We start from the raw sequence: 25926 nt of genomic DNA, 5'->3' as shown, positions 1-25926 counted from the left end.
TTTGTTAGCCATTTCTTGTGGACATCCTGGGGTACCTGCAAATGCAATTCTTTCAGGAGACAAATTTACATATGGCTCCATAATTCACTACTCTTGCACAGCGGGTCGAAGGCTCATAGGAAATTCTACGAGGGAATGCCAAGAAGATAGCCACTGGAGTGGGACCCTCCCTCACTGTTCAGGTACTTGTACAAACCATTATCTGAATGTCATCTTGTCATATGAGTGAGGCTATTCTCACACATTTTTTAGCCAAATATCTGGGTTTTTTTTATTTTCCAGTTATATTTTAATTTTGTCAATAGCCACTCTGCTGTATCACACCCATTTACTGAAATATTCTCATAATCATCTCATTCTCTTTGTCATTACTTCACAACTTCACTCCTCAGCCAGATGCTCTAGTTGTATACTGCAGTGTATAGAAGACACAGCAAAACAGTGTTTCAAACCTCGTCAAGTTTTGCTTAAAAAGGATGCATGTGTTACATTACATTTTTATGAACGCTGTTTTTTGTAAACAAAGGCTTTTACATCAGAAAATTTTGATTGAGGAACTCCACAGCAAAGGTATTAAGGTACACTTTATACATCTCTCTCCTTTTTTCTCTTGCAGAAATATACTTTATTATTGTCACAATGTGCAAGCACCATAAATGTCCGATGTGTTCTTGGTGCTCTCAGGAACAGTTTATTCTCCCCTAGACTATGCAAATCTATAAGAAGTCATAAAACATCACACAGTTTTGTTGGAGTGAAGAGCTCAGGCAAGGTTTGGCTACTAAGGACACCCACAGTATTTTAATAGCTTTTGTAAGGGAAAGAGGTATTCACACTTTGGTGTATTAAAATCAAATACTTGAAGAGTTTAAGAAGAAAATTTCGTAGTGATAAAATTGTTCATAATTACCCATTATACAATCTTATAACTTCCCTTGAGCCATTGGATATGCCCACTGTTGGGCTGATGTGATTCAATGTGGTTCAATTCAGATTTGACCTAATTTAAATAGGTGTAAAGTACTTTGAATTATTTTCAGTACTTTGAAAAAGTTCTGAATAAGTGTTCATTGAAAATGGTCCATTTATGAGCTGCAAGGATGATTCTGCAAGGATGCTGAGCAGAATTTGAAATACTAAAAAAGGAAGTGAATTTAAATCACTACTGTTTCTTTTCTGTTCTCTACTGTTCAAGGAGGAAATAGTTCAGATTCTTCTCACACTGCTAGATCTCACTGCTGTCGTGATCTCTATGCCTAGACCTCAAAGGCATCACTGCACAACAAGAAATCTTTTCTTGCTTATCTTAAGCTCTCATTTATGTCACTTTCAACTTTTTATCCAGCATATCCCATACCTGAAATTGCACCAAGGAAAAATTTTTATTTGGTGTAGGGAAATTTTAATTGCTAATAAGTGAGACTCTTCAGTTATCTTCAGTCATGAATATGACAGTATTTTTATAGACTCATAGATTTCAAGAACTTTAAAGAGCCCTGTGCTCATGTCTTATGGTGGGGAAAATATGTATAGTGCAACTAAAATATTGTTGGTGATGCAGAATTCAAATTTCTGACTTTGAACACAATGGGCCATCATCTTGAGAACAAGATGATTCCCTAGGAAAATGAAAATCTGTCTCTGTTGGCTCAGTGTAAAAAAAGCAAAGAAAAACTCCCTCCTCCCAAAAACACCAAAGAAAATCCTAAAAAGTTCTATTTTCTCTAAGGTATTTAGAATTCTAAAATTAACTACACTTTCCAAGTTGGATATTCGAGATTAATCCATCAAAATCCAATATGAATAATTCCTTGTCATAATGCCAGTGAAAGAATGATTGTGCCCAGGATGACTGAGAACTCTAATTGGTTTTATACATTCGGGATATGAAAAACAGTCCAAATACAATGTTTAAAATCTATAGTCTCCTTCAGAATGGAATTTATTTCTTTCTTATATATTAATATTTGTTTGAATGCCTGATGGTTCTGTGATGGCATAAATATGATCTCAGGGTTTGTTGTTGCAACTGTTGCAATGATGGACTTTTGTATCTTATGAATTAAACAAAAGTTGACATTTTTGTTTAAAATGGTGCACTAATTTTTCAATAATGGATATTGAGCCTTCTACATTGCTAGATGAAAAGGGGTCTAGACCTTCATATTACTGTAACTGCCTTTGTCTGTACCCTTTGACTATAACATTTCACGTTCCCAGTTCAAATTTTCTCCAAGTCAAAACTAGGTATGTCCAAGAAAAAAAAAAAAAAAATCTAATCATTCATCTGGAATAAGTCCCTCAGCAAAATCCCAAAGCAACTGGGACGTCATCAAATTTTCAGAATCACGTATCATTCTGCCCTGAAAAATCCCTTTGTGTTCACAAAATAAAGTATATGTGATCTATCTGTTTCATGCCATAAACATGCCACAGTAAAAGCCTGAATCACAGTCCCCATCTTATTTCACACATTTTAAGCAGACAGAAATGTCTGTGAAATAGTAGTGTTGTAGAGTAAGTGGAAGCAGATAGCATTCAGAGGCCACATCTGGACTTCTGCTTTAGCAGTGCCAGGGTAGAACTTATGGATGACTTGATCCCTGAGACCTTTATACTCTTTGAATTGTCCTCAGATTAATTTTTATCCATCATACCTGTTAGTCCATCAAACAATGCATAAATACTTCACAAGTTTGTGTGTGCTGGAGATCATTCTCCACATTCATGGAGGCAGGCACTGTGTTTTGAGGTGAATTTTACTGCACACAGCGAGACAGAACATACCAGTTGACTTAGGACACTCACACTGTTTATAAGCATGTATTTATACCAGGAAATCTAGGTCCAAATGATGTAGGGCAGGGTGACAAGAGCAATCTATTCTAGAAGAACCTAATACTAAACAAAGTGAACACAATCAAAGCCCACAAGTTAGTCTTGAATTCAGGAATTCTCTTGGACTCCTTTTATGTGAAATCATGATTGTATCCACTCATGCTTGCTATAACTAAAACCTTATGATGCACATGTAATCATGCTTTCTGACATACAAAATTTTTAATTTCTAAATGAACTATTTGAGTTTTCTCAAAAATTGTTTTTTCTTTGTTTAGGATTTTATGCTTTATATGAGAGAGATGCCTATGAAAAAAAAACATTTTAGAGTATACAGACTTCAAACTATTAAAGTATTTACACATACTTTGAAAAAAAACCCCAAAAATAAAAGCAAAGCCCAAAATCAAAACCTATAGTTTCAATAGAATTTGAGTTTAGACATATAGTTCAAAAGTGGAGAACAAAGGATAATATCACTGTTAACTGCAATGTAGATGCAAGGATTTTGGAGATATACAATTTTATACTAAAATTTATAATAAATTGTTGATACTGAACCCATGCTTCCTTAACCATCTTATATAGTATCTCCTGTAACAGCCACTATATGTGATAAAACACTTGACTGATTCATCAGATTTATGCGGACATCTTTGAGAGCTCTTTCTTGCAACACGTTCTTTCTCTTCTAAATTTGTAATGGATATTTGCATAAAAATTTAGAGGATAAGGATAATTATGAGACATTTTCATTCTTGACAGAAAGACGGGTAAGAGTATTTTCTGTAGATATTTGTATTTCAAATACATTTCCTAAAAATTTGAATATGGTTTCCTCACTCTTTAATTATTTTTATTAGAAGATACTACTATAAGTTAAACAATAAAACACAGTGTGTAGAAAATATAATTTCTATCAAAAAGCAACAGATTTGTTGAACTGACAAAAAGTGTCAGGGGTGCTTCCTGTGTTCTCAATTATATTTTAGCTTTTATTTTTGTTGCATTCTGGGTTTATGTCTGTATTGGTCTGAGGAAACAAGTAGGATAAAAAGATATGTATTTTCATCTTTGATTTTAGTTTCACACCATAATACTGGAAAAAAGGGATTGTTATAGAAACAACGCAGTGGCATTATTTGCAAGAGAGTAGCTTCACTGCCACTACATTTGCACATCATGTCCCAAAGCCAATATTTGTGCTCTTTTGTGTTTTTCAGGAAATAATCCTGGTTTTTGTGATGATCCAGGAGTACCAGCTCACGGGTCTAGATTAGGGGATGAGTTCAAAACAAAAAGTCTGCTACGTTTCTCCTGTGAAATGGGTTATCAGCTGCGAGGGTCTGCAGAGCGAACGTGCTTGCTTAATGGTTCCTGGTCAGGAATACAGCCTGTGTGTGAAGGTAGGCATTGGTATACTGGCATTTTGAAACTATTGACACACTTCCTTATGACTTTTATTCTTTGATCGAAAAATTTGTTTGGCAGAAATAGGCTTTTGTAACATTCTGCAGAAAGGTGATATAAAAAGTTTACAAGCAGTTCATGTTTTGCTTGAAAATTTAAACCTAAGCTGCTAAAGTTTTAGAATATATATTTATTAAAAAATTGTGATAAAATAATTTTAGTTAAAAAATAATTAGCCTGAAAATAAATAATAGATACCTGAGTTAAATGTAAGACTAAGCAAATGCTTTTGATTGAAGATAGGAAAATGGAGTGATAAATAAATCTGTCTGTTTTGCAACAGTAAAATACTTTCATCTTCTCTTTCTATGTAATACCTATGCATAGCCAGGACTGAATAAATGATAAAATAAATTTTCATAAATTAATATATAAATTAAGTATAAATTAATAAATAAATACATATTTCTCAACAGAAGTTAGACTATTTTTAATTAGATATTTTTATGCTGCCTCTTTCGGAAGAAATGCAACAGAAAATATTTCTGAAAAATCACATTTTAAAATATGATTGAAAAAATTAAGAATTTGATTGGAAAGCAGTAATAGAAGATGTTAAATTCAGTTATTTAATTGCTTCTCATTTTCCAAAAATGTTTGAAAAATTCCTTTTTCTAATTCTTCAGTTGATGTATTGTCTAGTATCTGTTATCTCTAAAAAATATTAAACTAAATGATAAAATGGAAGACAGAACAAAATATTTGTAACAATTTTTTTTACCTACATGTTTTATTCTGAGAACAATTGTTCTTTTTCAGTATTCTTCAGCACAGACTAACCTGTCAGTGCAGATATCATCATAACTGTATAAAAATAGCAGTGGGCACAGAATCAGTATTTGAATCAGTATTTTCAGCAGAAAACTGAAGTTTTGCAGCATCCTCTCTACTTCCTTTACATGAAGACATTAAGTACAGTAGGACAGCAGAAGTCAGTAGCAATTTTCAGTGTTTTAAATTATATTTTTTCCCCCTTTCATCACGGTGTTTTCTTCAACCTTCTCTTTTCATAAAAAAAATAAAAACAAGAAAAAAGCCTATTTTTTGCATTTTTCTATAGTACTTCAATTGTTTCCTATTTCATCTAAGTAAGGATGAGATTAGGAGAGAAATACTTATTCATTCTTGTAAGTTCAACCTCTTGAATTTTTCTCTTCACTATTTGAAGAAAAAACTTAAAAAGTGATTAAAAATTGATTTTAAAAAGGCATTAAAATATTATTCCAAACATAAATGGTAGACAATCTTTTAATTGGCAGATTATGCTTGTTTTAATCATAAAACCCAACACTGCTATATTTTAGTTATTAGATTATACCTATTATGTTGGGGGCCATCCAGCAGGTGCACATGCAGCAGGTCCAAGTCTTTCCTCTGCTGGGGATGCCAGAGGTGGATGCAGTACTCCAGGTGGAAGTCTCAAAATAGTGGAGTTGCTAGAAAAGTTGTTAGGAAAATTCAAAACAAAACCCCAAATTCTTCTAATGATTGGTTGGCCCACTGGGGAAAAAAACCCCTCACCTTCCAAAAAAACCCTCCATGCAATCAAAGCAATCAAGATAAGCCATTTTCAAATCTCAGACATATGAAGCTGAAACAAAATTATTGCTTAAAGGATTGATATAGATGGCCAGAAAATATGAAGACCAATAAAGAATGTCTGCTCTTTTATTGATTCAAATAATAAATTAACAAGAAGTTTCAATTTACTATTTATGCATTTTTACAATTGAAAAATGAGATACCAGAAGACAATAAGAGAATAGAAAAATGTGCAAAAAGGCAAAACAGAGGTACAAGTCTGTCAGAAAGTCCTGAATAAGTTTTATTTGCTCCAGTGACTGTATTGGGTGAAGTAGAACAAAAAGAGCAAACTATCTCAATCAGTAATTAAAAAAACGAAAAAAAAATTTGCAAGTAATAATATTAGCAAAGAGAAATAAAATGTTAATTCAAGAATATATCTATTACATATTTTCTCAGTAAAACTTGCTATAGGTGTTTTAAAAGATGAACCATTAACCTAGTTGTTCTTTTCCTGTTTCTTTCATCCCAGTTAGTCACCTATGATGGAATTTTTGTTTTTTGTTAAATCTCTTCATTGCAGCTGTATCTTGTGGGAACCCTGGCACACCAGCCAATGGTATGATAATATACACTGATGGAATATTATTCTCCAGCTCAGTCATTTATGCCTGCTGGGAAGGTTACAAAACTTCAGGGCTAACTACGAGACATTGTACTGCTAATGGCACATGGACTGGCACTGCTCCAGACTGCACAGGTCAGAAAGAAATTTTCTTCTCCTAAAGCTTTAACATAGTAAGCCATCTATCCTTCCTACTGAAAATTATTGTTTTGATAGATAAAATAACACAATTTTCCACATTCACCTGTCTTGTAATACATGAATATTTTTATATATCTAAAGGTACATGCCCTTAACAATAAATGCTAGATGCTTACAGAACTATCTTCTTAAGATGGCTACATAGGTAACTTTATTGTATTTGTTTACCTCAGAAATGTCAGTTTGATCATACTAATATTTCTTAGAATAATGTTATATTTACCTGTTCCTTTAGATTCCTTTAGCATTTTTTCCTTTTTTTTTCCCTTGTGGTTTATGCTTAGAGGAGGAAGTTCTAGTAGCTCAAAATCAAATTTTATATAATCCGATACATTATTATGCCAGTTTTTATTGTAAGCCAACTGAGTCAGAATTGATCAATCACCATTCTGCTAAGGACCAAGAATCAAGGGATATTCCACCAGGGAAGGGTAGCAGGGACCAGAGGAGTGCTACAAAGCAAGTAGGTCTAGTGGCCTCACTGACAAGGCCAGGCTCACAGTATGTCAGTGCTTTTATACACACACATACTCAAAAAAGAAAAGAAAATAAATATAAAAAAGGGGGGGAAAAAGAGGCATTTCATTACTCTGCTGGAATTGCATTGCACCATCAACCTCAGGCTTGATGTGACAAAGATCTCAGTATGCAGGTAGAAAGTGTCCTGTCAAAACTACCACCAACAGTCTGTGGTAGCTGTAGAGCATGCCAGATGAGGGATTTAACTGTGTTAAAGGAAAAAGATATTTGGTCCATGCTGTTGAAATGCCTCACAGAGATAACTTTTCTTGACAAACGCAAAATTTTTGTTGTATTGTACTCTAAAAGAAAGAACATTAGGTATGCATGATTATATGTTTATTTTAAAAAATTGCTTTCTTCTTTTCCTCACTAGTGATTAATTGTGGAGATCCAGGTGCATTAGCAAATGGCATTCAGTTTGGAAATGATTTTACCTTTAATAAGACAGTCAGCTATCAGTGCAATCCAGGATATCTGATGGAACCTGCAAGTTCATCTACCATGCGTTGTGTGAAAGACAGCACTTGGAACCAGAGTAAACCAATTTGCAAAGGTGAGCTTTTGAATTTAACAGTTTGTTTTGTTTTTGAATTTAACAGTATTGTTTTGACACATATGTGATATTCATTAACCAGTGTCTTTAGTTATTCAAAAAAATTCAAAATATTCTCTGGAACAATTAGTGATTCAAATTTGACTATAACATTTAGATAAGTATTTTGGTAGAATTTTTATTTATTTTGCACCTAAGCTGTGGTAGAATAGCAGTCAAAATAGTGACATTACTGACTAGTGTAGAACCAAATCATTCTGCAATGAAGATTGTCAGAGTGCTCAGCTTAAAAAAATATGAATGAAGTACCCATTTTCCTTTTTGGCCCTTTTCTCTTGGATTAGATGGACACAATTCTGTAACAGGATTCTGCAAACCATGCTTTCTGTAAAAGATTCCCTTGATGCAGTAGTGTAGTCATCATAAACAACCAAAAATATGCTTCACAAATAGCTAATTACAAGTGCTAGCAGGGAGGTCATAGTGGAGATGAGGCTGAAAGACAAATAAGGCAGCCTGATGAAAATTGGTAACACAACTTCAGCAGCCCAGGGAGTAAATTTAATAGCCTAGGGCATCTTCTGCTTATAAAAGCCATATACTTCCAACTCACCTAGCACCACTTTACTGTGATATCTATGCCTAGCCTACTAATTAAATTTTGGCATATCTATTCAACTGACTGCATTTTCTGTCATAAAAATTACTGCTTGATTTTATGGTGTTGTCTGTGTTAAAAGAAATTATATGGAAATGTAAACTTGGTCATTGCAGATTTCATCATTTTGGGCACTCTTATAAAGAAGGTGGAAAACATCAGAATAATTTCTTAGCCCCTAATTACCAATAAAGTTAATTACCATTGTGTGTGGAAAGCCTTAGAAAATGAGCAGGTGAATGAACAGTCATATTAAATAGTGCTGCAAAACTAGTTTAAAAGAAAATGCAAACATTTAGAAATTTAAAATCATAAAAACATTTATGGAAAGCAATAATGTTTATTGAAAACCTTTACCTAACTTAGTAGCCTGTTGTCAAAAGTAACCAGTAATGAGGATGTAAATAGGATAAATATAAAACTACGTAGCTGTGTACTCTTTGGGTTTCTAGCAACCCAACACTCAGGGACTTCCTAAATCCAGAGCCTTTATTTTTTGTATTTGAGTTAGTTTTCTGTCTATTACAGGCTGCTTTTTTTGTCAATACAGGTATGCTTTGTTGGAACAATAGCCTGAAATACCTTTTTTTTTAGATTCAAATGTATAAGCACATACTATATTACATATCCCTAAAGCCTATTAATTCTTGAAATTACAACTTTTCTTTTCTGACACAGCTATTACTTGTGGCCCCCCTCCAACAGTACTGTATGGGAAAGTGGAAGGATCTGATTTTCGCTGGGGTGCTAGTGTGAGTTACAGCTGTGCAGAAGGCTATCAGCTCTCTAACACAGCCATTCTCTCCTGCGAAGGGCGAGGAGTTTGGCGGGGAGACGTCCCACAATGTTTACGTAAGTTTTCAGGGTACAGTTGTGTTGGGCTTCACCAAAGATACAATCAGTTGTCTTGGGCTACAGTCACGGAATCAAATTTATAAAGGACTCAGCTATATCAGGTAATATATGAATTACTGCAGGATTCTCCTTCCTTGTACCAAAAAGCTTACCTTGTTATAAAATTTGAGTGGCTGTGCCCATTAAAGTTCACAGTCTTTTTCCTTTCCCTAAAAGTCACCCCCATCTCTTGGTATCTAATGGGACCCATCACCATTTGCCTTAGTGGTAATCCTATTGCATGTTCTGAACTTAACTTGTGGTGAACATGACTGAAATATTCCCTTACACTTTTCTTCCCTTTCTCCATTTCCATTGACAGGTGAAAACAAAGATTCTAACCCTTAATCTCATAGCTCATAGCCTTTCTAAGCAATTTTTTCTTTCTGGAGCCGAGTACATACCCTCATATCTTGCTTGCATTTTTTTTTTCAGCATTTTCCAAATCTGTCAGTTCAACTCTTTGAGTGCTTGAAACCTTGTTTGGACCGTAATAACCATTTTTCCTTTTATCTAATTAGCGCAAAAATTTCCAGTCTACTCATCTGAAGGTGTCAGATGTGAAAAATGGTTTTGCTTTTAAGCATTGCAATGTAGCATTGTCCACTTCAGGATTATTTTGTCATCCAAATCTAATCAGTATTTAAGTGTCTCAATTAAAAGGTCTGTTTTTCCAGGTTAAGTTTTATGCTTACAATAGCTGTAACAGTGACAATTTAAAATAAATTGTTGTCAAGAATTTAGTACATCTACAGTCCTACATAGATGAATGAACATAGCATTTTTACCCATATCCAGCCTTGCACATAAAACAATGTAGAATACTTTGATTAAAGAATGTGCAGATTTTAAAATCACTTTTTTCTATTAATTTTTATGTATCAGCTGTGTTTTGTGGTGATCCTGGTACTCCAGCAGAAGGACGACTCAATGGAAAAAGTTTCACCTACAGATCTGAAGTTAGCTTTCAATGCAGACCTCCTTTCATTCTGATAGGCTCTTCGAGAAGATTCTGTCAAGCAGATGGTACCTGGAGTGGAATTCAGCCAACATGCATTGGTAATAACTACCACTAGTGCATTTACTACTGAGAATATTCTTGGTAAACTATTACACTATCATAAATCTAACAATTAGCTATCCAACTACAGAAAAGGTCTGTGTAATATAAAAAGAACTAGTTAGATAAGGTTATATTTTGAGTATAAAAACTCAATCATGTGTGAAGTCATTTGTAAATTTACATGGTTGCTTTTCTGCTAGAAATGCAGCATGTCAATACATGCAAGTGCATAAATTTTTTCCATTTATTTTTAGAATCTCTTGGATATTCAGAAGACTGTGGCAGATTAAAGACCAAATTTTGTCACTGGAGAGTTAAAGGAATTTTTCAGAATCGATCCTAAATCAAAGTGTTTTCAACTTTGTGAATGTGGCCTGTACATCTCTGATCTTTTGAAATTCTGATGAACTCCCAAATACTCTCGGTTTCTCATTGACTGTTGTGCAACAGTCAGTAGGCTTTTAGCACATGACATCAATCAGATTGACATCTTTAACTCCCACTGACATTAGAATTTGATCCCACTTGGGGTAACTTGCTAGGGAAATTTTTTAAGTTTGAAAATAAAAAAAATTCTCTTTGATATCTCTAAATAAACATATTCAGATGTAGATTGTAGGCCATTTATATATTTTGTTGTGGCTGAGATATTGGCTGTGTGAAAGAGCTGGGCACTCTGGGAAAAGGTTGTAATCATAATTATTGAAAGCAGCTTGTATTTTTAAATGAAGACATAACAGTCAACAAAATTCTTTTTTATGAATTCAAAACTTCTCTCCATAGTTTTTGCAAAGTGGGCAATCATCTTACACCTATATTTTGCTACAGAGGCAAGAAGGCTTAAAAAAACTAATTTTCAGTTCTGATGCAAAGAATCATCTTTAAAAATGACATTTTTTATATTTTATATATTATAATATGGAAGCACATGAAAAGTAGTGCATCAAAGATTTTCTTTTAAAAGTTTTTCTTTTACATCATACTTTTTATGTTATTGTAAAAGGAAAATATTAGATCATCTAACATATTTACAGATAAAATTTCTAAGTAATTTGAAGGTTAAGAGCAGTGAGAAATATCTATAACTAGACGTTAAAATACCATATCCTGGAAGCTTTTCTGTTTCTGGCTAGCAATGATTTCCTAGGAATACTTTGAGAAGTCTTGCTTTGGGTTCTTCAGATGAGACCTATCTTAAAAATTCAATTCAGCTTCATGTGTCTATTACAAGAAATGGAATTCCAGATGTTGATAATTTTTTAAAAGTTCCTGAGCTGTTCAAGCATCTCAACATCAGGAGCATGTTTGTTTTTTATTTTTACACTTTAGGTGAACATTCCCCTAACTTTTGAAATCTTTGGTAAATATCAGGTGAATTTTTATGCTCTGCTGATGGTCAATATTGGAAATGGGAGTTTGCCAAAAGAGAAATGAAATATCACATTATTGTAAATGATAAGTTTAATTTTTGTTCTACAGAAAACCAAAAATTGTTACAGATGAAGTATAGTCACAAGATGTGTTTTTCATAATTCAGTGTCAGCACACAGCAGATCCGGTTGCCAAGGGAGAATCACTACAGAAAAATCCACAGGATGAAGCTCTGTGCTGTCTAACTGGTGGATAAGACTGGGGAACTCCAAAGCCACCACCAGAATGTGGGCATTACAGAATGAAAAAATAGTTTCAGGCTGCTTTAAATTACTTTCATGAAACAGAACAATTAGTTTTACTCTGTTGGCATGTCCCTCTTTCATGGAGGGAATTTTAATCTCCAGCAACAACTGAGGTTGTGCTCCATTAGAAAATTGTTTTCTTTCTGGCATAGAAAAAAAAAAATATACAAAAATAAAAAGTATTTACTTGTTACCAGAAAGCAGGCTGATTATGGATTTGGGTTTTTTAGTTTGTGGAAATTTTTGGGTTTCAAGAGTTTTGGTTGAGTTTTTTATTATTTTGGGTTTTGTTTTTTTTAGAAATACTTATCATTAAGCTGTTCTTTTAAAATCAAAAAAAGATAGATTTCTAAAGATTTCTGTATATAATCCAACTACATTGTGAATAATGAAATATACTATGGATTCAAAGAGATTTAAAAGGATAAGATTGCTAAAAATTAATGCAGTCCTAACTGTAAAGTCTGAACTACCAGAAACACCTGCAAAAATATTTTTAAATAATGACAATTTACTGAAGCAAATTACTATGATATACTTGGTAATTTAGTTGTAAAGACCTGTGCAATATATAGAAAAACACACATTCAGTTAAAAATTGAATTCTTGTCATCACTAGACATTGATGAAATGATTTAATCTTTGCAAACAATTTTAGAGTATTTTTTCCAAACCATAATATATGTGTTATGTTTCAAATTTTGTATTAGATCCAGCTCACAATACATGTACAGACCCTGGTACTCCACATTTTGGAATACAAAACAGTTCCAGAGGTTATGAGGTAATTTTTAAATTATTATTTATTAGCTTTCTAAAATGAAAATGTATTCAATAATTACGTAAGATATTTAATAAAAAACATTATCTGTAATCTTAAATGTCTGATGCAGACCTTGAGAAATTTCCACCCTCTTTTTATTAAAAACTCATTCTTCATTCCAAGCTTTTTAAAAAATATTCAGCTTAAAGAAAGGACTTCTAACTCTGCAATATATCATGTGTTCAATGCTTTAGGAGACTTCAGTAGGGAGAGCTATTTATAAATTGATTACTTAATATGATATGACATATTACATCATGGTAATAATTCTTTCATACATTGATGAATAGTCAGTAAATGTCTAACAGCCAAAGACCTGTGTGATCCAAAGGCCATGTAGTCCTTGACAAAAAAGTCAGCAAGTAGCTTTACTAAATTAGAAATTTTTGTTATATTTTATTCAGTCAGAGAAGATAAAATTATTCTGTGTTGTGTCCAGATTCTCATCTATGTGATGAACACCCATACTATAATTTCCAAATTCCTCACAGGTTGCTTAATGAGTGAGAGGTGGAGAAGTGACTGAGGAAATAACTCTAGATGCAATGAACAATCCACAGTCATTATATAGATTGACTAACTTTGTGTGGATAGATTTTTCAGGTATAAATATGTGTGACTGAAATTTAAAATAAGTTCTGTTTTGGCTTGCTGCTTATTTCTGAGCCTAGGGCAGAGCACCCATTGTGACCAAATTAGTAGAACTGTTTTCCAAAAAGTTCTTTCTGTAAGTTTCTCTGGTTCATGGTAGCCTCTCTCTCTTGCAATTTTTCTGTCGTTTGTTACTATGGCTGTCAGCTCTTTTCTTCACCTTCTGCTCCCACATGGCTCACAGATACTGAGACACTTCTCTCTGAGCCACATCTTGTGGCATCACCCAAAGTAGTTCTGCTTCTAGTAATAGGTGCAGTTGCCTTTCTGATGTCTCATCTTGATCCTGTACCTGTCCCCATTTTCTCTTCAAAAACAACTCTAATCTTTGCACCTAATTTTATCAGGGGGTTGTTTTCTTTTTCCTTCCCCTTTCATCTGCCTCACAAACTGTCTTAATAACAGAATTGTACTGGCCAATTCACTGTTCTACTGTCTCTTGTTCATGTTTATGTACACTGATCTTCTCTTCCCACTCACCTCTAGAGGCCATAGTAAGTCTTCCTCTTGTGCATGAAATCTGTCTCCAGCATGTGTTCACTCTCAGAATGCTTTCCTGTACCACAATATGGAGACTTCTCTCTAATGGCTTTGGAAGTAGATTGTTTTGGGGTTTTTTCATACATTAATCATGGACTTCCTGTTTGTATGACATAGACAAGCTTGTATAAAACCCTTTTCAGCAGTCTTTTCTCATTATAGAACAGTGTGATGACAGCCAGCAGATCTTTGTAGGATTTTCCCCTATCTACAAGCATCCTGTCTTGCCCCATTGATTCTTTGCCTTTTGTGCTTCACTACACTGTGACTTATGAATGCCCCCAGTGTTTTTCACCCAAGTATTATACAGAGTGTGCTGCTTGCATTTTGAATTTACCAGTAAGATGAAAAAGTAGTATGACTGTTTAACTACCTTGAACTTGTGTTACTTTTTGCTTGGTCTTTTGGAGCACTGAGAAAAGATTTGCATTTCATTATTACTGACAGATACCAGAACTGGCACAAGACGACTTAGACTCAAGACTAGCCACACACTGTTAGACTCCCTACTAAAGACATGCTGTGTGTCCTTGGGAGGATACAGAGAATAATGTGTTTAAAAATAGTTAGAAAGACATAAGTCGACAAAGCCATATAAGTAATATGACCTTTAAAAACACCAGTGATTTTCCCAAGCTACATCTGGGAGAAATGGTGTGTAATTGCTAAAAATCTGTTGTGATAAGCAGGTTTTATGTAATTGAGAGTTATCTTCAAAAGTAACTACCTGCTATCTATACAAATTTTTAATTTCCATTGAAGTCGTTCTATGACATTTGCAGTGCAGAGCTATCTGCCTTTCTACGACTGCAAGCTCTCACTTATACACATTGATCACTACTCATTTGCAACTTGTCTGTGTGATATGTTACTTTATTAAAGTAATATAATTTCCAATAGTCAATTTTTGTGTTATTTATTTATTTATTTATTTATTTATGGCAAGATTTTTTATCCAAAACAAAAGTAGTGCTTTACTGATTAGCCCTGTATCATTAAATAACTTGGCCTGGAGTTACAGTCTGTTTACTTTTGTCAGTACCATCAATAAATTTATTTTACTAGAACTGTCCACACAAACTCTCTCTCATCTCTTAAGAAAATTCTTTCTCACCTGCAATTTTTTATGTAGTTTTCATGCATTTCTATTCCCAGTTGAAATCAAGAGAACATTTTCTCGGTTATTTTACCTTTTTTGAGGAATGTCATATCATATTTGACCATAGGAAGGCTTTCCATGATTTTACTCTGCTAGCTGAACATCTCAAATAAAACTTAATAAATGCAGTCTAAGAAGTTTTCACCTGGCATTTTCTCTAGTGAATGCATTTATAGATAAAACAGTTCTTCATAGAATTTTTTCTCTTCACTCTAAAAACCCTCATATTTAGTCAAATCACAATGAAAAAAAAAAAGTGACTTTATGATCAAATTCTATCAAAATATATGCAGTGATGTACAGGAAAAAAAGGCATCTCAGGCATTTAGTTTGCTTCTCTCACACTGCAGAATTAATCAGCAGAAATGTATGGATATAATTCTTTACTATGCAAAGAGCCTTGTCAATATTTTTCCACATATTGATTTAAAAAAAGATCAAAATAGAATCAATTACTCAACCATTTCATCACATTAAAAAGAAAAAAAAGTGTAACTCTAGAAACTGTAAAAGGCAGTAATTTTTATTTTTGAAAAAAACTGTATTAACTTATTACTGTCTTGATATCTGACTACACATGATGGACACTCCTTCTGCCTAACATTCTAATTTGATCCTTAGGTTGGGAGCACAGTCTATTTCAGATGCAGAAAAGGTTATCACATTCAGGGATCTACCACTCGTTCTTGTCTTGCTAACCTAACTTGGAGTGGCATACAATCTGAATGCATTCGTAAGTCTGCTTTCTATTCTAACAACTTAGAACAGTGGGCAATTTTAAGAGTTACAAAGTGATACGTGTGGAAATTAATGACAAATTATTTGCTACAAGGATGGGAAGCTTTATTTAAAACAGATTTTTTAATGTTTATTTGTTGTTGTTTTCTATTCAAGGATCAAAGATGCATTTGAAGTATTAATCTGAAGATTCTTCGGATTTTTTTTTAAATTAAGTTCACAATAATTCTATCAGTTTTAATCAAAAAAATCTCTTCTAGTTAACCTACTGCATTAGCTAGAATTAAGCTAGAATTTCTGTTGTGTGTGTAGTTGATTAATAAAGAATAGAGAGTGGCCTGAAATATGCATGGAACTATTTTCTTGCCAAGTATTTTGTGAGTCATAAACTAGAACTCAACAAAACCTATTTATTCTGGGTTATGCATGGTTATGCAAATTACTTATAGCTCTGTGTGAGTTGGAGGACATTAAATAACTATTGGATTATAATACATTAAGCTAAAACTAATTCATTACAATGACCTTAGATTCTTATCCTGTTTTAAATTATCTTTGGGTTGTTTTAAATGAACACCGTATGGCACAGAGAAAGAAGCATACAGAGTAACCAAACCTTATAGTCAATGTTCTATGACAAAACATTATTGTGAAACCTTTATTTCAATTGAGATACATTTATTTATCCCAGTAGCCACTCTAATTTTCAGTACACAGAGTGGAAGTGATGCTTTAAGCTGTGACAGTACAGTAATTCACAGGACCAATCATTGCACCATGTACAATGGCGTGTATTTCCCCTTATTTTAATTGTTTTCTGATCCCTAGTGTGATTTGACTTTGGTTTATTCTTTAAAAATACGAGATAGTATCATTTCCATCCCACAATAATATAACTATACACTCTGAGTGTTACTTTTACAAGTAACATAGCTACTTGACAGTGCTAAAAGCTATCGAGAGTTGTCATGCATTTATTCAAATTGGCTACTCTATGGAAATGGCTTACCCCTACGTTTTCTAACTGTAAAAACCCCTTTGCAGCTCATGCTTGCAGGCAGCCAGAAACACCGGCACATGTAGATGTGAAAGCAATAGATCTTCCTACTTTAGGGTATACTTTGGTGTATACCTGTCAGCCAGGATTTTTTCTTGCTGGTGGATCAGAGCATCGGACGTGTAAACCAGATATGAAATGGACAGGAAAATCACCCATTTGTAAAAGTAAGTCATTACTCAAGTGGTTTGTTGGATCCTACTGGGTTTGAATTAATTTTCCCTGACATTTTTGTTTTATCTAGTAGTATTAATTTTTTCCACTTACTATTTAATGACACTTGTGCAACAGTAGCTTTTATTTTATGAAAGAAAGAGTGAAGAAATCAAAGTGAACATAACATCTAGAATACATGCAGGAAGAAAAGAGGATATACGTGTGCAAGTGCACACACACACATACATATGTTTACCCTTAACAACAGCAAACAAAACCTAAACAATATAGAGTACTACTTTTAACTACATTTATCTTTAGGTCACAGTTTTAAACAGTATTTCAATGTATTCAATGCTTAATATATGATTTTCTATAAGAAAAAGAAAAGTTATTTAATATCCTAGCTTTTAGATTCATGCAGGTATGCTTTTAGTCTAAGGAAATCTTACAAAATAAAAATGAACAATAAAATAAGAAAAAAACTATCTCTGCAATATAATCCACTTTTATATCAGTGTAACTTTTACATAGTTTTCTAGAGTAGATCTAAATAAATCATTATAAGGTCTGAATTTGCTCTTCACAGTCAAATCAACATGGCTGTTAGTTCTCAATTCAGAAAAATAAAATTATATTTAGAATATGAATAGAGGAAAATAGATGGGAAAGTTTTTTTTAATTTTAATATATCAAAGTGTGCTGAATAGTTTTGATGTTTGAGCAAAATTTATTTTTCCTTAATGTAAGGGCAGAGTTCTTTGATGCAGCATTGTCATATGATCTATATGTCAGAATTTATCTTTATTCTGTGTCTCTAAAGGATGATTTTTTGTTGATACAGTACAGTTAATAATTTGAGATAAATGATCTTTTGTTTGGGTTTCTTTGATGTTTTATTTATTGAAGATAAAATGCAGTCTATAAGACTGGGTTATGGTCTTTAGGTATAATTCCCATTGAGTGTCCTACACTTTTTGTGCTTTCTTAACACTTGATCAGTCTAATTACTGAGCTCCTAAAGAGAAAAAAAAGCCCCAATATGCAAGACCAATGGGACACTGTCCTTTCTGATGTGCCAGATGATGAGTCCAGAACTTGATCAGGATCAATGGACATAACTTTCCTGAGTGTACCAGGAATGTAGCAAATTACACCTTTTTAATTCACTAGTTGTGACCCTTTCCCATGATATCGGATCCTGTTACATAAATCAAGCTATCTGGCTGTTGCTGGTTTGTGTCATAAATGTATCAGTCTTTTTTAACAGAATTTTTCTTATATTTAGTATTTTATTATTCATAATTAGATATAGTATTTGTCCCCTCTATAAGGCTCTCTTTTATAGCACTGGGACTGATATAAACATTTTAGCTCTAAATGTATGAAATACTTATCTAGCCAGACAACTTTCCACAGTAAAAATGTTGCTTACCTAAATTATTTTCTGATATTTTTGTGCAAGAGGATAGGTTTAAACATGTAAAGTATTCAAGGCAAGTTATTTGTTTTAAAAGCGACTCTATTGGATAAAAGACGATTGCATCCAACAGGTATTGTTTTAACATTCTATTTAAAAAACAAACAAACAAAAAAAAAACAAAACACAAAAATATGTTCATGAAAATGATAATTTGTCTTTTTACTTGTAGGTAAAGGAGTGAGAGAAGTTAATGAAACAATTACTAAAACTCCAGGTTTGTATACAAGAAGAGCTTTAGATTTAAATAAATAAAATTGATTTACACCTGAGATTGTTATGGATAACAAAACTATTTCCAATATTTTAGTGAAGTATTTGTTATTAATTTCCGAGGATTATAAATGTTAAGGTCTTTCATAATAGCAGATGACATGTGAAATCTAGTCTATGAAATTCTTTCACAAAGAACATTTGTTAAATTTCTATAATGCCAATTTTGTGAATTGCATAAAATCTCCTTTCTAACAGACAAAATAAATTTATATACAAAAACTTCAGATTTGGTGTAGTTTTATATCAGAGAGATTGCTATAATGGAGAGCCTTATAATGAGTGTATACTATAATTGCAGGGATTAGGTTCAGTCCAAGGTCTGCCCTTTACAGTGCAAGTGTTGTAAGAAGTATAAAAAACCCCAAACCAAAACCAGTTTTGGAAATATTCTTGGCCATCATTTCACAGAAACTCTCCATGTACTCCAAAACAGGGTTTCCAGAGCAGTGTAGACCAGCAGGCATGTGACAAGGCAGGCAAACATTACTGTTACAGGTCATGAACACGTATGCAGTTGACCTGTTCCTCCTGCCATTGACAAAATAGACAAATTCATCTGAAAAGTCCTCATTCAAAAAATGAAAGTCCTAATTTTTTATTTTTTTTTTACTTATTTAACAATAAGCAGAGTTGTCACCAAATAAATGAGCTAATAGTTCTATATTTTGAGTTTTAGCAAAGCTGCAGGGAAAATAAGATTAATGGTTCACACTCATGGCAGTTCACAGAAGGACTCCCTGTATAGCAGATGGGATAAAAAGGTATTTCTGCAAATAATTAATCTTCCTGGAGAGTTTATTAGTGATAGTGTCAGGTGAATCCATAAATGAGTTCTTCTGAAATGCATTACTTCTACAGACTCACAATAAAGCAGGCTATAGTGTTCATTCATTATAATGAATATACAGTCTTCATTTATTGGAGGCTTCACCTCACCAAACATTTAAGGTATACATTAATCTGCTACTGCACAGGTTTTGAAGTTTCAATGCCAAATTAAAATGTAGACCTAGTTTCTAAAGATATTCACTATACAGAGTGTCAGTGTCAATTCCACAGTATCCTGTCCTTTGTAAGTAGTTTTGATAAGTACTATTTAAAAGCTATTAAAAAAAATTAAATGCTGTGATTGAAAGTGCCAATAATAGTAAACAGAAAAGTTAAACAAATGACAGTAATTTAGAAAGAATTTTAAGTTGCTTTCAAAAAATAACTCTGCACTAAACTGTGTGTTTCAAAACTGTTAATTCTCTTCGTTGTAGAACATTATGTATTTTGAAACGCTTTCTTTACATTGGTATCTTATTTTTGATACTATTTGAATGGCTGCTATCTATATTTTGAACACAAGTAAGCTAATATTGGTAAACAATATTTTCCAGTACAGAATAGATTTGTGCTCATGATTTTTTGCCTTTAGACAAATGAATGCAAGTTATATTTGTTGGTTTTGTGTTTTTTTTGGCAGAGTTGATGTCTTCATAAGCAATAGTAAACATTTTTAATGATTGATGTATAAGTTTCAACTAAAGAATTCTTAAAATATCCATGTGAGAATTAAGAGCTATATTACTCTTTTTGGTTTCTACAGTCCTCATTGCTTTGTATAGTATTCACAAAAATTGTTAGGAAGCTGTTTTAATGAGTAGCCATGGATTTTCCCAATTGTCATGTTCTGAGAACAATCAGTGCAGTCAGTGCAGTACTGGAATACTAATAGCCAGCTCATTTTTCTCATTTTGCATTTGCCCACAGGGGTTGAGGAAAGGCGGGGACCTTGTAAGGGTTCAGCACAGTCGTCTCAGAGCCTCTCCAAAGCAACATCCCTGGGGACTGCAGCACTTGCGTTTTAACATTTTAAAAAAACATGACTGGAGAAGCATTAATATATTTTATTCCCCCTACTGATTCTGTTCATCTGCAAGTGCAAGCTCTGTAAATACTGAGTCAGTGGTATTATTTTGCAAAATTTAAGAGCTATTATTGATAGAGTTGTTAGACAAACTATGCACTGAACGTGGTGAAAGTATTGAGTCCTTTATAAAAGTATGGTGCCCTTTGTAAAAGTATTACATAATACCTCTCTGGTTCATACCACTAATGCTAGATGTTCACCTTCATCGGAATATGTCAGACACACAATTTTGATTAAAAACATAGATGAATAAAAAAAATTGTAATATTTATTTTTAGAATACCAAGTTTCAAATTTAGCTATGTCACTATAGTAGCAAAAAATGAGATATGCATAGGAAAAAGAGTCTGAAAGACTTTACAGAATCCATGTATTTGCAGAAATTATACAAATTCTAAGGACTGTGACATACCAATTGAAGCGTAATGCTTCCAATTTTTGGTAGTAAGTTGAGGTAACCTTGTGTAAAGCCCCCCACTGACTTTTACTTTGGAAATGCAACAATTCAAAGCTGTTTTTTCAAAGCCATTTAATAGGTCTATGCTCATTTGGTATCCAGTGATAGAACCAATAACATGCTAATGATGTTTTCAAATCATTCCACAGTGAGCTTGAACATTTGCTTGTTCACAACTTAGAGGCAAAAGATATGGAAGAAGTTATTTATCTTTAGTCACCAGCTAATTAGCCCTCTGATTTTCAGATGTATTGCATGTCAAGTATTATTGTCTTGGATTTCTTTTTTGATTAATTTTTGCAGTAAGTGATTAGGTAGACGAAAAAATATCCATGGGATTTTTTTAAATGGTTGCAGAGAATACCTGTACTGATGAATTTCCTTCTGTAAAGACAGCTGCCTCTATATGCCCTCAGAGTTTGACAAAATGAAAAAAAAAGAATAATCCAATTATTTAATTTAAGATTTTAATTAGAAGAGTGTGAAACACTTCTAATGTCAGCCTTGAACTATTTAGAAAGTATCATTTGTAGTGGTCATGGATAGTAAGGCTGAATTTTAATACTTGCTAGGGCTGTCATTTTGTCAAGATATAATGTGGTTAGTTAAACAATTTAAAATACATCTAATATCTAAATTTTTTTTCTTCTGTGTAGAGGAAAGATACCAGTCACATAAATAATCCAAATACATATATTTCTTCCAATAATACATGCTTCATTTTGTAGGATTTTTTACTTCAGATAGTTTAAACTGCAGTTGCTGAGAAATGACAGTTTATTCTAAACAAAAAAAAACCCCAGTTTAATTCTTTGAAAGCTTCACTGTTCATAGGTGCAGTAATATTGTATGGAAAAAAAGCTTTGAAGTCTAAAAATGACTCATAAAACTGTACCAGAAATTCAGTCAATTCAGTTGAATATTGATTTGAAACTCAGCTGAAAATCTCACACAGTGCTGTTTCAATAGATCCATGAAACAAAAGGTATGGCCTGAGACAGAGTTTCCTTCCAGGAATCTCTGGTTTCAGAATAAAATTATATTTATTTTCCTCGTACCTTAAAGGTACAGGGCTTTAGGGGAAGAGTCCATTACTTTTCATAGTCTTGAGGACATGCACTGAATCACACAAGCCATAGTTATTTGAGAACATATTCCATGATGTACAGGTGTAGTATATTATTGGCACTCATGTGGAAAGGTTATTAGATATATTGTCTGTATTGTTGTTAAAATTTTTACTATAATACCTCCTTAGAACAGTGGATTGATTGTCTAAAAAAAAATTACAAGCATAAGTATGCCTAGAAAGATTGTTATTACATTGTAGTTTACTTATTTCTTTGTTTCTCCTCCCCCCTTTTATTTAGTTCCTTCGGATGTGTTTTTTATAAATTCACTGTGGAAAGGGTTTTATGAATATTTAGGAAAAAGACAGCCTGCTACTCTCACTGTTGATTGGTTCAATACTACAAGCAGCAAAGTGAATGCCACATTCATTGAGGCATCCAACATACAACTCAAACTATCAGGTAGGTTTGGAATTTGGGTTTAAAGATGCTCTTCTTTTAATTTTATTTTTTCTTAATGTTGATGCATTTTTGATGCATTTTCATTCAAATGGAAAATGAAACAAAAACTATATTTTTGCTAAATTTTTTTTTTCTTTTGCAAAAGGAAAGGTTTTAACAAAATGGTCTGCATGGACTTCTGTCAATTCATGTGCAGTCACCCATCTATATAAGCCATTATATTTCAAATGGATATTGAGGTAGAGTTTATTCATCTCAGACTGTTGGATAGTATTAGTGTGTTGAAATCACAGGAAATACTGAAATGGCAGACAAAGTATAGGCATATTAAAATATAGGCATATTAAGAATTGTACCATTGGAAAGATCAATTAATAAATAGTGATTAATATTGAACTTAGAACAATGTGTTAAGAATAATGGCCTAGTATAAAATAGGCACAGATAATTAAATAACATTGTAGATTAAGCATACCTTATAATCAACATCATGCATTCCTTTCTGCAAATCTAACTGTGAAGTTCAGATTTAGCCTCTCAACGCAGTTATATTGAAAAGAGCATTATCAGCTATCACTATCCTTTAAGGTCAAGAGTTCAGAGAACTGCAGTAGCTGATTGCCAAATAGGAATTTTCTTTCACTGCACTACCAATATCTACTGTAGGAATATACTGGCATGATATCAGTAAAATCCATTTTTTTCCAGGTCAAGGAAATTCCAGGAAAGGAATTCTACCTATATTCAGAATTATTGAAATGCTTTATAAAAAGACAACTGTTCATCTCCTATTATGTGTAAAATTAAACAATACAAACCTATCTTTACATACTTTTATCAAGTATGATGAGGCAAAAGAAGAGTTAAATAAGATCCAGCCATTACAGTATTTTAAATGTTGAGGTTTTCCATATTATGAAATTATTTTATTACAGAATGTTTTCTATGAACTCTTTTAGTTCTAGAGCAATCTACTTAGATTTGAAGGAATGTTTGAACAAAACTGGTGGAGAACTTGTTTAAAAGGTATGTCTTTCCTCCTTTATTTTAATAGGTGTTTACAAGAAGGAAGAAGCCCATTTGCTCTTGAAAGCTTTTCAGATTAAAGGACCAAGTGACATTTTTGTAAGCAAGTATGAAAACGACAACTGGGCATTAGATGGTTATGTAAGTACCCAGGTTGCTATGGATAAAGATGGCTGAGATCAAATTCTGAATTAATTTGTGATTATCTATGTAACTGTATCCATTTTTTTGTATTACAAATATGTAATCCAGTGCTCTGAATGTCAGTGTAGAGATTGGATTTCCTTTTGTCTTTTAAAAATACCTACACAAACGTCTATCTGCTGTACTCTGATTGGAATTTTTAGTTTATGAAAGGGAAGGAGGAGTGAATCAGCATATTTTGCCATGGTTTTGCCTTGTTTCCTTAGATGGGAGTGGGAATTTTACCTTTAGTAATATTTCATTTTTTGGTTTGGTAAATACTTCACTGTAATAAAAGTACATTTTGAAGGTAAAAGCAATCTTGAAAGAAAGCAGCATTCCTTTACTTTCTGCATTTTTTCTTTCTGCCTCATGACACTTTCTATGGAAAATAGTTTTAAATCTGACAATTCAGATTTAAGACTTCTGTGTCTGCATACTAATTCAATTATGAATATAACATTTCAAGAATTTTTAAAGACAGCAATATACATTAGATATTATAAAATAATTCTGATGTTATTTTGAAACTTCATTTAATATCAGTGCAAATAAATAAAATATTTTAAATAACAAAAATTGTATAAGCATAGAAAATTCACTAATATTTTTAAGACTAAAAGTGAAAATATGGGCTCCATATTATCTATTTTAAGTCAGAAAAACAAGTGGCTAAACATTGTTATTTATTCATTTCAGAATATTTTTTTCTGTTTCAACATATTCTAGGTATCCTCAGGTCTTGAAAGAGGAGTTTTTACCTATCAAGGTGATATACATGGAAAAGACTTCGGAAAATTTATGCTCCAAAGACAAGGTACATGGTTTCATTGATCCATAATATGTATAATCTTTTGGGGTCTTGCAAAAATGAATTTAAATAATTACTCAGCTATCTAACTGAAGTAGACACATTTATTTTACACTACTCCTATTACAAAACATAACCAAATATGTATATTTGAAATATACAGTTCAAATCCTAATTTAACTCTGCTTAACGTGTTACTATAACAGGTTTTCTAGTGTAGCAACCCAGTAAGTGCAGGATGCTTGTCGTGTTGCACTCTTAAAGAGAATGCTAGAGAACTCTTAAGAGAAAGCACTTGCATTTCTTTTTGAAAGTACCAGGGATATCATGCAATACAAACACATTTCCTGCTTAAATATATAAATTGTAGTCAGAATCATATAAGAAATTAGAAGAACAGAATCATCCCTAAGTTTGGCAGTGTCATTTGGAGAGTGACAGTTGCTGTGGATGTTTTCAGAATTTATATGTATTTGGACGGAATTTTACTCCACTGTATAAAATAAAAAAAAATATTAAATGGTGTCTTAGGTTTGTAATACAGCTATGGGCTCAAGTGCTTTAGCAGCTGGTATAGGACTAGTTATTTTACTCATAAAATAGTTTTATCATAAAAACTAAATCATTTACTTATGAAATATTCTCTCATAAAATATTTTGGTAAATACCAAGTTTAAGCGTCTGCATTTCCTGATCCTGAAACTACTGCAAAGTGGTCAAAGTATATACACAGAAAAGTACTGGTCTAGGAAAAGGAGGCAGCCTCGCCAATATCTCTATGGCAGACTGTATGTACATTTTATAAATTGCCTTGGTTCCATTAGCTCCACTGATGATGTACCCAGTGCTCTTTAGAGTTTTGTCGAATCTCTCTTGTACTTCTTTGCTCTGTTAAGTACTGTAACAGCAGTTATGCTAAGGATTTACTTGTTTTGGCCATCTCTCAAAGTGCTAAATATGTTTAGTGACTAGGGGCAGAAACCCAGCTCTTGAGACCCAGACTAAAAACTGACAGCTACCTAAAACAAAAGTTTGATTCTACGTGAAATTGGTAACTCATGGCAGTAAATGAAAAATAAGAAGAAAGTTCTACAGTTA

General features: G+C 32.9%; 1 protein-coding gene across 4 annotated transcripts in view; it reads left to right on the top strand.

Moving 5' to 3' along the window:
* The window catches only part of CSMD1 (CUB and Sushi multiple domains 1), a 1072055-nt gene that overhangs the window by 1036135 nt on the left and 9994 nt on the right, over window positions 1–25926 (top strand). For 3 of the 4 annotated variants that reach the window (XM_086876026.1, XM_086876028.1, XM_086876029.1), the window contains exons 56-68: window positions 9–182; window positions 4062–4244; window positions 6416–6592; window positions 7554–7733; window positions 9070–9243; window positions 10171–10344; window positions 12735–12808; window positions 15819–15930; window positions 16980–17159; window positions 18801–18845; window positions 22647–22808; window positions 23863–23975; window positions 24747–24834. In XM_086876026.1, the coding sequence (XP_086732152.1) occupies window positions 9–182; window positions 4062–4244; window positions 6416–6592; window positions 7554–7733; window positions 9070–9243; window positions 10171–10344; window positions 12735–12808; window positions 15819–15930; window positions 16980–17159; window positions 18801–18845; window positions 22647–22808; window positions 23863–23975; window positions 24747–24834 (1836 nt within the window). The remainder of the gene's footprint in view (window positions 1–8; window positions 183–4061; window positions 4245–6415; window positions 6593–7553; window positions 7734–9069; window positions 9244–10170; window positions 10345–12734; window positions 12809–15818; window positions 15931–16979; window positions 17160–18800; window positions 18846–22646; window positions 22809–23862; window positions 23976–24746; window positions 24835–25926) is intronic. The other variant, XM_086876027.1, reaches the window with a different exon arrangement.

Source organism: Cyanistes caeruleus, chromosome 2, assembly GCF_971803275.1.
Source record: "Cyanistes caeruleus chromosome 2, bCyaCae1.hap1.1, whole genome shotgun sequence".
Classification (NCBI taxonomy): Eukaryota; Metazoa; Chordata; class Aves; order Passeriformes; family Paridae; genus Cyanistes; species Cyanistes caeruleus.
This window is presented reverse-complemented; position numbering and strand designations above follow the sequence as displayed.